Source organism: Asterias rubens, chromosome 15, assembly GCF_902459465.1.
Source record: "Asterias rubens chromosome 15, eAstRub1.3, whole genome shotgun sequence".
Classification (NCBI taxonomy): Eukaryota; Metazoa; Echinodermata; class Asteroidea; order Forcipulatida; family Asteriidae; genus Asterias; species Asterias rubens.
Genome location: NC_047076.1, coordinates 13,907,849 through 13,920,742, shown reverse-complemented (window position 1 = coordinate 13,920,742; position 12,894 = coordinate 13,907,849). Strand labels below are relative to the sequence as shown.

Here is a 12,894-nt window from a genome sequence, read left to right as displayed (position 1 = left end):
TTACCCATAAGAAAAATGTGATCAACTTTGAATATTAATTTTGTTTATTACCCATACACCGACGTGTGTTACCACTGTGAACTCAGCACTTCCCAGAGTCCTGTGAACAAATATCACAGGCATATTACTAGGCAATTCTAGGTTTGGGTGGGGTTCGAACCCACGACTGTGGCAATTCTAGGTTTGGGTGGGGTTCGAACCCACGACTGTGGCAATTCTAGGTTTGGGTGGGGTTCGAACCCACGACTGTGGCAATTCTAGGTTTGGGTGGGGTTCGAACCCACGACTGTGGCAATTCTAGGTTTGGGTGGGGTTCGAACCCACGACTGTGGCAATTCTAGGTTTGGGTGTTATACAAAGTGATGGTAGAAAAACAATTCAGATGCTTGCAATCATTAACCTGTTTCGGGTGTAGCAAGAAGATACCCTGATTACTGGCAAAATTATACCAGAAAATCTAGAACAATACCTTCAGTTACATGTCATGTATTTCATAAAGACTTTCTAATCATAAAGACTTTCTAATTATTGTAATTTCAAAAGTATGGAATTGATGATTTGTGTTGGGGGGAAAATGTTGGGGGGAAATGTTGGGGGAAAATGTTGGGGGAAAATGTTGGGGGAAAATGTTGGGGGAAAATGTTTGGGGAAACTTATTAATGCTTTTACCAGTGGAATGATATGAAATATCAGTATTTTGGTAAATCTTAGAAAAATAACATTTAAAACTTCTTGGGGATTTTTTAAAGACAGATTTCTATTGGACAGACATGAAATACATTGGCCCGATACATTTATCACATGCATTTTAAAAACAACATAATACAACATCGAACATTAACGTTTAGAAAGGCACCAGTTCAATATAGAAACAAGCCTCATTCTAATTTTCATCAACTTCTGTACCGGAAAATAAAAATGGCGGCATAACAATTTAAGAGACTCTGGCTCAACTTAAACGCTATCCAGCAACAATTCACCACCAGTCATTTAAACATTTATCAAGTCTTAGAAATGCAAGGTATAGAAACATTTATATATAACTTTTTACAATGTGTTTAAAAAATTAGTACATTTCAATTCCCCCAAAAACCACATGTTAAAAAATACACTGTATGTGTGGGAAGCACAAGTGAATATATCGTGCATTGTGTTGAATTTTCTATTAGTTTTAAAATATTATCATGGAATTCAAAAACTTTTTGAGAGAAAATATTGAATCTAACATGGAATGTGACATCTATTTGTGCATCATAAAGCTGTATGATGAATATTTTTAAAACGATTTAAGACCTCACAACCGAGGAAATGTCACAATGGCCCACTTCGTTTTTCCTAAAAAATTATTTTGAAAGGCGCAGACTAAGCAAGTCTGAAGGGTAGGAATAGACGATGTTAACAATTAACTTTTTACCAACTTAGGCAGGTGGGCTTTTTGAATAAATTAATCTATATGAATGAATCCAATTGGATGTCTTTAAACAGATTCACCCTTTTTTTAGATGAATTATTCATTATATGCAAATCAAACCTCTTGAGTATAAAATTCATCCAGATGAATAAAAGATAAATTATTCTTGAGTGTTAAAGACACTGGACACTATTGGTAATTTTCAAGGACCAGTATTCTCACTTGCTGTATCTCATCATAAGCATGAAATAACAAACCTGTGGAAATTTGAGCTCAATCGGTCATCAAAGTTGCGAGATAATAATGAAAGAAAAAACACCCTTGTCACACGACGTTGTGTGCTTTCTGATGCTTGATTTCAAGACCTCAAATTCTAAATCTGAGGTCTTGAAATCAAATTCGTGGAAAATAACTTCTTTCTCGAACACTACGTCACTTCAGAGGGAGCTGTTTCTCACAATGTTTTATACTATCAACCTCTCCCCATTACTCGTTACCAAGTAAGGTTTCATGCTAATAATTATTTTGAGTAACTATCAACAGTGTCCACTGCCTTTAAAGTAGCAGTTATTCATGCAACTGAGAAACAGTAACACAGTTTTTACATGAACAATGGAAATCTCATACTTGCATCTTGTATGAAACCATTCATAAAGTTGTCCTTGAATGCAGTTTTCAAGAAGCAAAACAAACAAATGTGCAGAGATGAGTGATACTCTTTGCAAAGCACCTGGGATTTAAGAAACTCCTAGAAATAATTGAATATTTCATGTTAATTTACCATTCTATTTACAAACATTGCTCTATAGAGCTATTATATAATTGACTGACCATACTGCAAGGTACTGTTAAAATGTTAGTAATTTACATGCAAGGTTTGTTTTACACTATGAGGAAAATAACAAGCAAAAAGGGGAACATTAATTTGAAAGCATAGCAGTATTAAATCAAAATACAATAAACAAATATGCGAGTCTAATCGTTACAATACTAAACAGATATTATGCCGGTCTAATTGTTAAAAGGATAATAGCAGACAGCTCAACATACATTAGTATTATATTTCTTATGAACTGAATATGCAAATAATTGCTGGCAATATTATTCAATTATTCATATCAAGATTTGTTGGCCTCATAGAAAGGAAGCCACTTTTACTTCATAAACATTTGTTCTTTCAAGTATTAAACAAATATGGACTGGCAGTAAGGTCATTAGTGGCAGTAAGGTCATTAGTGCACGTCTATGGACTCTGAGGGTATGGCTTTGGGAAAATATGGCCCTCTTCTGGCCAGTCACATGCCTGAGGGGAGAGAGACCTTCACTAGTGACCAAATCATGCCAGTCCATACAAAACAATAAAAAGATATCAAACATTTACTACATGTACCTGAATAATAAATACTCATCAATTAAAACAAATATTGAATAATGAAAGAATATATACAAATATTATACAAATGGAGCAGTTCCTTCACAATGTCCTGTATGTCTCTACCAAAAAAAACCACGACAAATAAACAAGACAAAATCCTACAGCAGAATTTGAAACCTGTAAGGATTTTACATTTCCAAGTTACTGTTCTGAACAAAGTTATTTCTGAACATCAGGCAATTCGGTTTAGAAATCATTTGTTTGCAAACTCCCAAGGCACTCTTTGGAAAATGGTGGTTTAAATAACTTTACATTTTTGCATTTACATATTTTGGGTTTGAACAAAGAAACATTGACTGGAGCAGGACTTGAACCAACAACCTCCGGCTTAAAGTGCCGGCGCTCTACCAACTGAGCTATCCAGCCATATGTTGGCGGTCTCCATATATGTTCAGGCGTGCCATATATAATGCTTCTATATTTGAGCTGTGCTGTAAATAATGGTCTTTGACTAGAATAAATAGCTCTTCCCACCCTATCAAGCGTCACCATCAAACTTAACTCCATGTTCAAAAATCTCACAAGCACAATCAGAAACTGCGTATCTAAAAGTGAGTAGTACTCATTTACCAAAAAATAAAATAAACAATTAATTATAAACTTAACATCCAGTACATCAACGTTAAAGGACAAACACTTTCGAGCAAAGTATGATTGTGAAATCATACTCATGACAAACTAATTTGATAAACCATATTTGGGCATGCTAACAACTGAAAAATTACTGCAAATAAAACTCAACATTAAAAACATTTTGCATAATCTTAAGCTACACCTATCTACATTTAAGGCTTATACATTTCCCTTTTAAATACCTACAAGAGAATTTTGAATTTGCTATTATAAAGGACTAAAAGAGGTTTGCAATAACAACTTGTGAAAATCTCATTTAAGCTTTTTAGAACTAACACCACTGAAAAGAGATTTTCACAAGGTGTACCGCAGCGGCAAAACTCTCTTACTTCCACCATCCAAAGTTTCAAATCCTACTTATTATAAAGGAGTTCTTTGTTTGAATTTGAAAACTCACTGACAAACTTGATGGGACAAATCATGAGACAATGAGGGGACAAATGATGAGACGTCTAAGACAGAAACTCAAAAATGTTTCAGAGTAACAAGTTGTAAAGAAGTTGATTCCGGCCTCAAGTTTTGTATCGCAAAAATATAAGAAATATTTCCAGCAAAGTCCATGGTGTTACTGTTACTTCTTGTTTCTACCCATTATAAAGCCAATACAATGCTACAACTAAGAGCAAGTTCTATCAAGGGACTATAGTTGACTATTGTCGTCCATTGGGCGATTTTGCCTGGCATGCAAAGGTGACCATTGAACAGTGACTAGTAGTTGACAAATGGTCGCTGATCGAACTTTCCCTAATCCTAATCAATTCAAATAGGATCAATATGATCTAATATAAATTGAATATAACTCACGGTAACCATAGCAAAAGTGTCACCATGGTAATGATGCAACACAACAAACTTGTTCTTAAGTCTACCATGAGAATCCTTTAACATTCTGTTGAAGATTCTCACAAGTTGCATGGCCAGCACTTAACATCAATAACAGTGACATTGTTTAAGTTTGCATTAGGGATAAAGAATATCATTTGGTTTCCAACACATCGACTTACACCGATGTGTGTAAGAACTGTATACTGGATACTTTTATGAGTTACAGTGACATTGGGTGCATTCCATTAGCTTCCCCGTGTTGACCCCTTGATGAGCCCCTCACAAGAGCTAATCGAACGATCACACTCGCCCTCTCGTGGTGACATCATGCACCTTAGGGCAGCCCCAAGTGACCCCTTACACAAGTAGGGCACTTAGGGCTGACCGAATGAGCCCCTGGAATGACGGCAAAGCTATCCAAATGCACCGGGGGCAGACCGGGGTCGATATGGGGTAGCTAATCGAACGCACCCATTGTGTCGTTAATATTTTATTACTGTTATTGGCGTTAAACTCTGGCTGCGTCACGTTCTTCATAATCCAAACCTGATTCTGAGTAATGCATCCGTCTACCAGTCCGACTTTGGTGATTAGAAGAAGATCCATAATCCTCCTTGCCGTAATAACCATCGTGATGTCGATCAACGCTTTGGGTTGAGGTCATACGAGGTCGTCTCTCATCTGGATAGTGATTGGCTGTTGGTCCATTTGCATAACCTTTGTAATTGGACGATGTGTGGTTGTCATGGTTATGATCTGGTCGGTGGCGATCATGGTCTGATTGGTACCCGCTTTCTCTGGTTCCCCTGTTGTGTTGGTTTGGATCATTAGTGGTTCGTTTACGATGTGGTCTGTTGTTACAAAGATAACAAAATTACAAAGGGTTAGAATGATTATGATTCAGTTGTGATCAAAGCAAACAAAAAACAGCATAAAACCTTTCTTGGTAACGATAAATGGGGAGAGGTTGATAGTATAAGACATTGTCAGAAACTGCTCCCTCTGAAGTGATGTAATTTTCGAGAAAGAAGTAATTTTCCACAAATTTGATTTCGAGACTGCAGATTTAAAACTTGAGGTCCCCGAAATCAAGCATCTTAAAGCACACAACTTCATGTGACAAGGGTGTTTTTTCTTTCATTATTATCTCGCAACTTCGACGGCCGATTGAGCTCAAATTTTCACAAGTTTGTTATTTTATGCATATGTTGAGATACACCAACTGTGAAGACTAGTCTTTGACAATTACCAAAGGTGTCCTATGTCTTTAAAAAGGCCTTGCAAGTTTTATTCAACATGTTATTACAAGCCTTTTCTCTTTTAAAATTGCTTCCTTGTGTGTTATGCTTAATATAACAAATGGATGATGTAACCGTTCCCTGATGATCTTCAAAATGACTGGATGAACATAAGGTTTACAAGTTTGGGCCCATTTTTTACAATTTTGCTTACCATAAGCAAAAAATCGACGCTTACAGAAGCAGAGAATTTCCTGTTAACATCAAGAATGTTTCACAGAAAAGGGAATGTTTGCTTAAGCACAATTTCAGAGCCATCAAATTGTGCCCCGAACACAGTATTTTAGGGTTAACTTGTTTTCTGTTGACTAGAACTTTTTTTTTATCAACCAATCATATGTCAAAACTAACCTTCCCAGGCTGCCATATCCATACTTGTCACTAGGTGGTGGGCTCCTCTGCCGATCCCTCGTATCTCGTCTACCATCATCCCTCCTACGATCTCTTCCATCTCCGCCTTCCTTCTCCCCACGATGCCTCCTATCTAGAGTATCACCTCGTCTTGCATCCCTTCTATCATTCTCATCTCGCCGATCTCTCCTTGAGTCCACATTTCTCTCCTCCGTTTTCTCTTCTTCAGACGAAACTTTCTCATCTTTGGATTTCGCTTTTTCCTTCTTTTTGTCTTTCTCTTTCTCATCTTTCTTCTTGTCACTTTTTCGTCGAGTCAGTTTAGATTCCTCTTTCTCCTTTTTATCAGTTTCTTTTTTCTCTGTCTCTTTGGCCTTAGACTTGTCTGCTTTTTTGCTAGTTTTCTCACTTCCTTTGCGTTTCAAAGTATCGCTCTCTTTGCGTTTAAGAGCTTCCTTCTCTTTGGGATTGTAGGAATCACTTTCTTTGAGAGTTTCGCTTTCTTTCTTCCGTAGTGTGTCACTGTTTTTAATCTTGTCAGGATCATTGTGTTTCTTTTCTCTTTCAGGTCTTCTCTCTACCCTCCTGCCGTCAGGTCTATCACCGTGGCGCTCACCACGATATCTCTCGTCTCTGTATCGATCTTCCTTATACCTTTCATCTCTATTCCTATCCTCACGATGTCTATCTTCATAAAACCTATCGTCTCGATGCCACTCCTCAGGATTCCTCTCATTCCGATGACGATCCTCTCGATTCCTCTCGTCTCGATGTCGATCAGAGACACGCGGCGGTCGTTGAAACTCAACACTCTCATAGATTTTATCCGGGTTTCTTTTGGGCGGATCGCGATCAGTCCGTTCTCGTCGCTCTACGGATTCGTAATGAGAAGCATAAATCTTCTCTGGTTTGTTGCGATCATTGTGTTTATCTCTCATGGAAGATTCAGAGTTCCTATCAGGACGCGCTTTACGGTTTACCGTTGCGTACTTTGGTTCCATTTCAACTTCAGCTGTAGTATGAGTTTCTCTTCGCCGATCATGATGCTCATCTCTGTTTCTGGACTCAATGTATGGAGGTACACTTCGGCGACCATTATGTCTGCTTCGTTCATCATAACGACGTTCATCATGTAGCCGTGTATCATCATGGTGACGACTACTTCGTGGGTTACCATCACTCTGTCGTTCCCAGCGGTCATGATCTCGATCCCGATACTCTGGTGCATGGCTATCGGTCGTCTCACGGTGGGGTGAATAGGGGCGAGGACTCTGCAAAAAGAACAACACAAAGCAACTTACTCCATGATAAAGTTAAGCACCTTAGCAACAACTATTCCTAGGTAAATTCCGGGACAGCTTCACCCTAGGTAATTTTCCATCTCACTTCAATTTTGATAAGGTGCCTAACACAACAGATGCAACCTACTTCGTGAAAAAGTAACACAACAGAAGTATATTTCTTTCTACAAGAGGGATGACAAATCAAAAGGAAACACTTTTGAACACACAAGATTTAGTTTGAAAACAAAAACAACAGTCAGTTTTGTAGGAATTTATCTCTTACATAACATAACAATTACATTTTTTTAAGGCGTCATTCCTTAAAAATCATATAGCACACTTGAAAGCAATTACCATGGAAAAAGGAGAGTCTTAAGAACATTACGAAATGCAGGTAGAGTAACGGATTCCTAAATGGCAGTAGGAAGATTGTTCTTAATCATTGGCCCAGCTACACTGATAGCTTTTTGACCTAAAACTTTGTTTGCGTGGGGAAGATTCAAGTGAGTGATGTCAAGTGTGGACCGAAGAAATCGTGGAGGAGTGTAACGTGACAGGAAAGTGGTAATATAATGAGGTGCAGTTTTGTTGAAGCATTTCAAAACGAGAAGAGCAATCTTCAAATGGATTCGTTCTCTAATTGGTAGCCAATAAAGTTCCCTATTGATGGGGTATTATGTTCTCTCAAGGGTGTGGAACTTTTTAAATGAGCTGTACTATTTCGTAATCTTTGAACTCTGTCCAATTGATATGACTGTACTCCTCCAAACCTACCCTCGGTGATGATGGTGACCCATCTCCATATCCCTCGTCCTCTCGATCTCCGCTTCTTCTATCCTCATCTCTTGCCTCTTCATCACCGATGACATCATCAACATAACGACCCTGTCTCTCTCTATGATCTCGTTGGTATTTCTGTCTTAGTTCTTGCATTCGTTCTGCTTTGTTGCGTGCCTCAAGACTTTCTTCCTTCTGTCGTCTCAAGGATTGATTCTCACGATGTTTACGAACCTCATCTTGAATGCGGGAGCTGCGAGGAAGATGTCAAGATAAGTTACAATCACTATATAGAAATATTCACCCCTAGTCTTGATTAGTGACGCTTGTTTTGTATTTGTCACCGATGGAGGACACATCATCGACTGGCTCGGAGCGACTGAGTAAGTCTCAAAACCAGATAAAACTAGCGTTTTGATAAATTTGCAGAGCTGCCTGGCAGAAAACAATGCTAGTTTGCTTATTTTATATATAGGCATTTAGCGACAGAGTATGTGAATGGTACCTAGACGTATGTGATAATTTGAAATTGTGATTCAGTAACTAGACTTATTCTATCCATTGTGAAATCAGTGGTTAGCTTGGCTAGAATCCAACTAACAACCTTGTGATTGCAATTCCAACCACTTGGCCATGTTAAGTACATTAATAAAGCTGCCATTCAACTAATACAGAAAAGTTTCCAAAATCAGGGAGATTTTCAAATTTGTTCACCAGAAAATGGTAAGATTTGTTTATTTTCAGGGAACTCTCTGCAGAATTAGAGACAGTTGGCAGCTCTGCTATTAGCATGTTTGTTTTTTGTTTTTTTATTCATAATGCGGTCACTCAATTTAAAGAAAATATCGTCCACGGTTTTTCTAACACTTAAAATTTCTGATACTTTGTGTGAAGTAAATCACAAATAACTCTTTATGATCCTTCATTCCAGCAGATAAAATTCTTGATTTTATTTGTGGTCGTCGTAACCCAACATTACCTTTGCTCTTCTTGTTGTTCTTTGTATTTCTCGATCTCCTCTAGCCTAGATTTCTCAGATGAAACAGAATTTGATCGTTGTCTCTCTTCAGCCGGCCGTCCATCGCGATCCGGTTTACGATTCTTACCAAACCTAAATCAATAAATCAAGAAACCAAGTCATTATTGTAAGTTCAATACGCCTTGGTTTGCAGGTGACTGCTTTAAGCTTCCGCAAGAACATCGATGTCTAATGTATGACGACCACCCAGCGTCAGTTGCAGGTGTTCTGTAATTGATTGAGTCTAGACTAGACTTAAAGGCACTGGACACTTGGTAATTACTCAAAACAATTGTTAGCATAAAAATTTACTTGGTAACAAGCAATGGAGAGCTGTTGTTAGTATAAAACATTGCGAGAAACAGCTCCCTCTGAAGTAACATAGTTTTTGAGAAAGAAGTAATTTCTCACTAAAATGTTTGAATTGATTTTGAGACCTCAGCTGAGGGCTCGAAATCAAGCATCTGAAAGCACACAGCTTGTGCGACAAGGGTGTTTTTTCTTCCGTTATTCTCTCGCAACTTCAACAACCAATTGAGTTCAAATTTTCACAGGTTTGTTATTTTACGCATGTTGAGATACACCAAGTGAGAAGACTGGTCTTTGACAATAACCAAAGGTGTCCAGTGCCTTTAATATTGAAGTCTTATATAGTACACGTATCTACCAACAAGGTACTCAAGGCGCTTATTACAGTAAGATAGGTTATTGAAGTTATCAATTCTGAGACCCAATTATGTAGCACCTTATAAGGGTTTACAAGGTGCTACAGCGCATACAGCAGCCACAGCCAGGCACACCGGGGCGAACCCCTTCTCTGTTCGATAAGTGCACTGGGTTTATACGTGCGTTACATCACACCCGGGACCAACGGCTTTACGTACCATCCGAAGGTTGAAGCAATTGTTAAGTGTCTTGCTTAATGGGTCTGGGTACATTTGTTAGGACACTAAACACAATGTCCACAAATTTACATTAAACTCACACAGTTTGAGAATAATGACCGTAGAAAGCTTCCCTTAAAATCTTACGTGCTGAGGTGCTGTAGGTTTTAAGAACTGAGTTTAACAAGTCACGAAAAATAATTTCGAAATTTAAAGGCGAAAATGATTCAGCATGTAAAACTTATTTTCAAACCCTTAAAGACTGGAACTTGAACCCAAACTCTGCTGATCAAAAAACACCATAGTTTGAAATCGGTGCTCTTAAAGGATTTGGGTACTTTTTGTAACACAAAACACAATGTCCACAGATTTATATTAAACGTAACACCGTTTGAAGATAATGATAGTAGAAAGCTTACCTTAAATTATTACTAGCTTAACTTTTCAAACTTTGTAAGTTGATGAGTTTTGTGTCCTACATAGAGTACCCAGACCCTTCAGTCCACTTACCTGAACATAGATCCAAATCCTTTAAAGGTGCTACTCTTCCTCTTATCTTTTTCCTTCTCCTTCTCCTTCCTCTTCTTAGAGGTTCCTCCCGTCTGGGACATGATGACCGGATCATGGCTACTGATCGAGGAGTGGTCATCTTTAGATGAGCGGTCATCACGAACCTGAATATGGCCGTTCTCTCTGAACTCTGAACCTAAACAAACCAAATGACGGAAGTTATTATTGATCTTAAAGACATTGTTCCACTTAAAGGCACTAGAAACTATTGGTAATTACTCAAAATAATTGTTAGCATAAAAACTAACTTGGTAGTGAGCAATGGAGAGCTGGTGATAGTATAAACAATTGTATGAAACAGCTCCCTCTGAAGTAACGTAGTTTTCAAGAAAGAAGTAATTTTCCACTATAATATTTGAATTTGATTTTGAGACCTCAGAATTAGATTTTGAGGTCCTGAAATCAAGCATCTGAACGCGCACAACTTTAGTGTGACAAGGGTGTTTTTTCTTCCGTTATTATCTCGCAACTTCACAACCAATTGAGTTCAAATTTTCACAGGTTTGTTATTTTATGCATATGTTGAGATACACCAAGTGAGAAGACTGGTCTTTGACAATTACCAGTAGTGTCCAGTGTCATTAACAGCCTTCAGAGTTTAGATAAGAACACTCTCATTCCTGGAATTTCATCTTTTAGAGGGCAAAGGGCACTTCCACTAGACAAGCTTAAAGTCTATGGCAAACTTTTGATGGGGCACCAATGCAAAGACAAGGGCAATAGAAGCCATGACAGGCGTGATACTTCATGGAGGCAATGAAGGCGATTGCCTCCATGCCCCCTTGTCATGCCTTGGTGTCTTTGAAATGCTCCAATAGAAATGTACAATTTGCTCATGGGATGCCCTTTCCCAAGGAGAAAATGCCTTGGTGCCCTTGCCCTTTCAAAAACAAACCCTAAAGGTCTAACATGGTACCAGGGCATCAGTGTAAAGGTGCACCAAGGCTAAGACCAGGGGCAACAGTAGGCTCTGTGGCCTGTGTACAATTCCAGGCCTAAACTCTTACCTATGCTCCACTTAAACACTTCACACTGTGTGATCGTTGACTGCAACATATGAAGGACAGATATTTAATTGCTTGTCTGTGTGTATTTGGACAACCTTTGTTCATGAATTAATGAGACATGACCTTCCTAGAGGGGTCACTTACCCAATGGAGACAGACAGGTTTGTTATTTAACCCTTGAGAAAAAAACCTTCGGACAAAGTATACAAGAGCTGGCGTACAAGGTATGCCGGGCTCCAATTTTGAGTTAAAATACACAAGACTGCAGGGCCTGTAGCTCAGTTTTCTTATAAGAACAAAACGACAATGAACAAAAACTTCCGATCAGGTATGATATTTGGCCCGTAGAAAAAAGTAGGATTTGTTTTTATTGGGGTTAAGGGATGGCCTGCATGTGCACATGATGTTGACTAAATAAACTGTTCAGGCTATTTAATACAGTGAAGGACACTAGACAGAAGACTGCACAATATTGCTTAACAATTTTCTGTTTAGTAGTTCTAAGTAAGATGCATGGTATTTTGGTTGGTAACCCTGTTCTGGTAAGCAGAATTTTGTTGTGTTTAGCTACTTTTCGTGCTTAAGCAGCACTTAGTCCCTGGTGTAGCCAGCACTCTAAATTAACTACAATTAATTACTGACGGGTACAGTAACGCACCTGTATCCACTGAGTTAATGGCATTCCCGTTAAGAGGCTGATCATATGAACGATCCACAGCTGCTCGAAAGCTCTCATTACAACCACGACCTCGTACGACCTTTGCCCTAGGTCGAGATGAAAGGTCATCATGGGTCGTGACCTCTGCAACTGCGGCTTGAAGACTTTCTAAAGAGCTGTTTTTCTTGAGGCCGAGGAATGGACCGATGTCTCTACGTTCCTCTGCTGTCACTGAAGAAATAAGAAGGGAAAAAAAGGGGGGGGGAAGTTAGCTGATTGTGCTCCGAGCTCTTAATTTTATTCTCTTAAATCTTAATTCTTAAAGGCAGAGGACACTATTGGTAATTACTAAAAAATAATTATTCGAATAAAACCTTACTTGTTAACGAGTAATGGGGAGCTGGTGATAGTATAAAACATTGCGAGAAACGGCTCCCTCTGAAGTAACGTAGTTTTCGAGAAAGAAGTAATTTTTCCACAAATTTGATTTCGAGACCTCAGAATTAGATTTTGGGGTCTCGAAATCAAGCATCTGAAAGCACACAACTTCAAGCGACAAAGGTGTTTTTTATTTCATTATTATCTCGCAACTTCGACGACCAATTGAGCTCAAATTTTCACAGGTTTGTTATTTTATGCACATGTTGAGATACACCGAGTGAGAAGACTGGTCTTTGACAATTACCAATAGTGTCCACTGTCTTTAATAGACCCTTCCCATGAAATATGTAAATTGCACATAGC

At 38.5% G+C, this 12,894-nt stretch overlaps 1 protein-coding gene and 1 non-coding gene across 4 annotated transcripts in view; both read right to left on the bottom strand.

Moving 5' to 3' along the window:
• Positions 1-2,801: 2,801 nt before the first annotated feature.
• LOC117299831 (partitioning defective 3 homolog) overlaps positions 2,802-12,894 on the bottom strand; it is a 99,949-nt gene continuing 89,856 nt past the window's right edge. For all 3 annotated transcript variants that reach the window (XM_033783376.1, XM_033783374.1, XM_033783377.1), the window contains 6 exons: positions 12,151-12,381; positions 10,426-10,621; positions 8,993-9,124; positions 8,011-8,266; positions 5,954-7,224; positions 2,802-5,155 (listed from right to left, as the gene is read on the bottom strand). In XM_033783376.1, coding sequence (XP_033639267.1) covers positions 4,813-5,155; positions 5,954-7,224; positions 8,011-8,266; positions 8,993-9,124; positions 10,426-10,621; positions 12,151-12,381 — 2,429 coding nt within the window. In that variant the 3' untranslated portion in view covers positions 2,802-4,812. The remainder of the gene's footprint in view (positions 5,156-5,953; positions 7,225-8,010; positions 8,267-8,992; positions 9,125-10,425; positions 10,622-12,150; positions 12,382-12,894) is intronic.
• Trnak-uuu lies at positions 3,140-3,212 on the bottom strand. Its single transcript has one exon. It is a non-coding gene; the product is annotated as a tRNA-Lys (tRNA).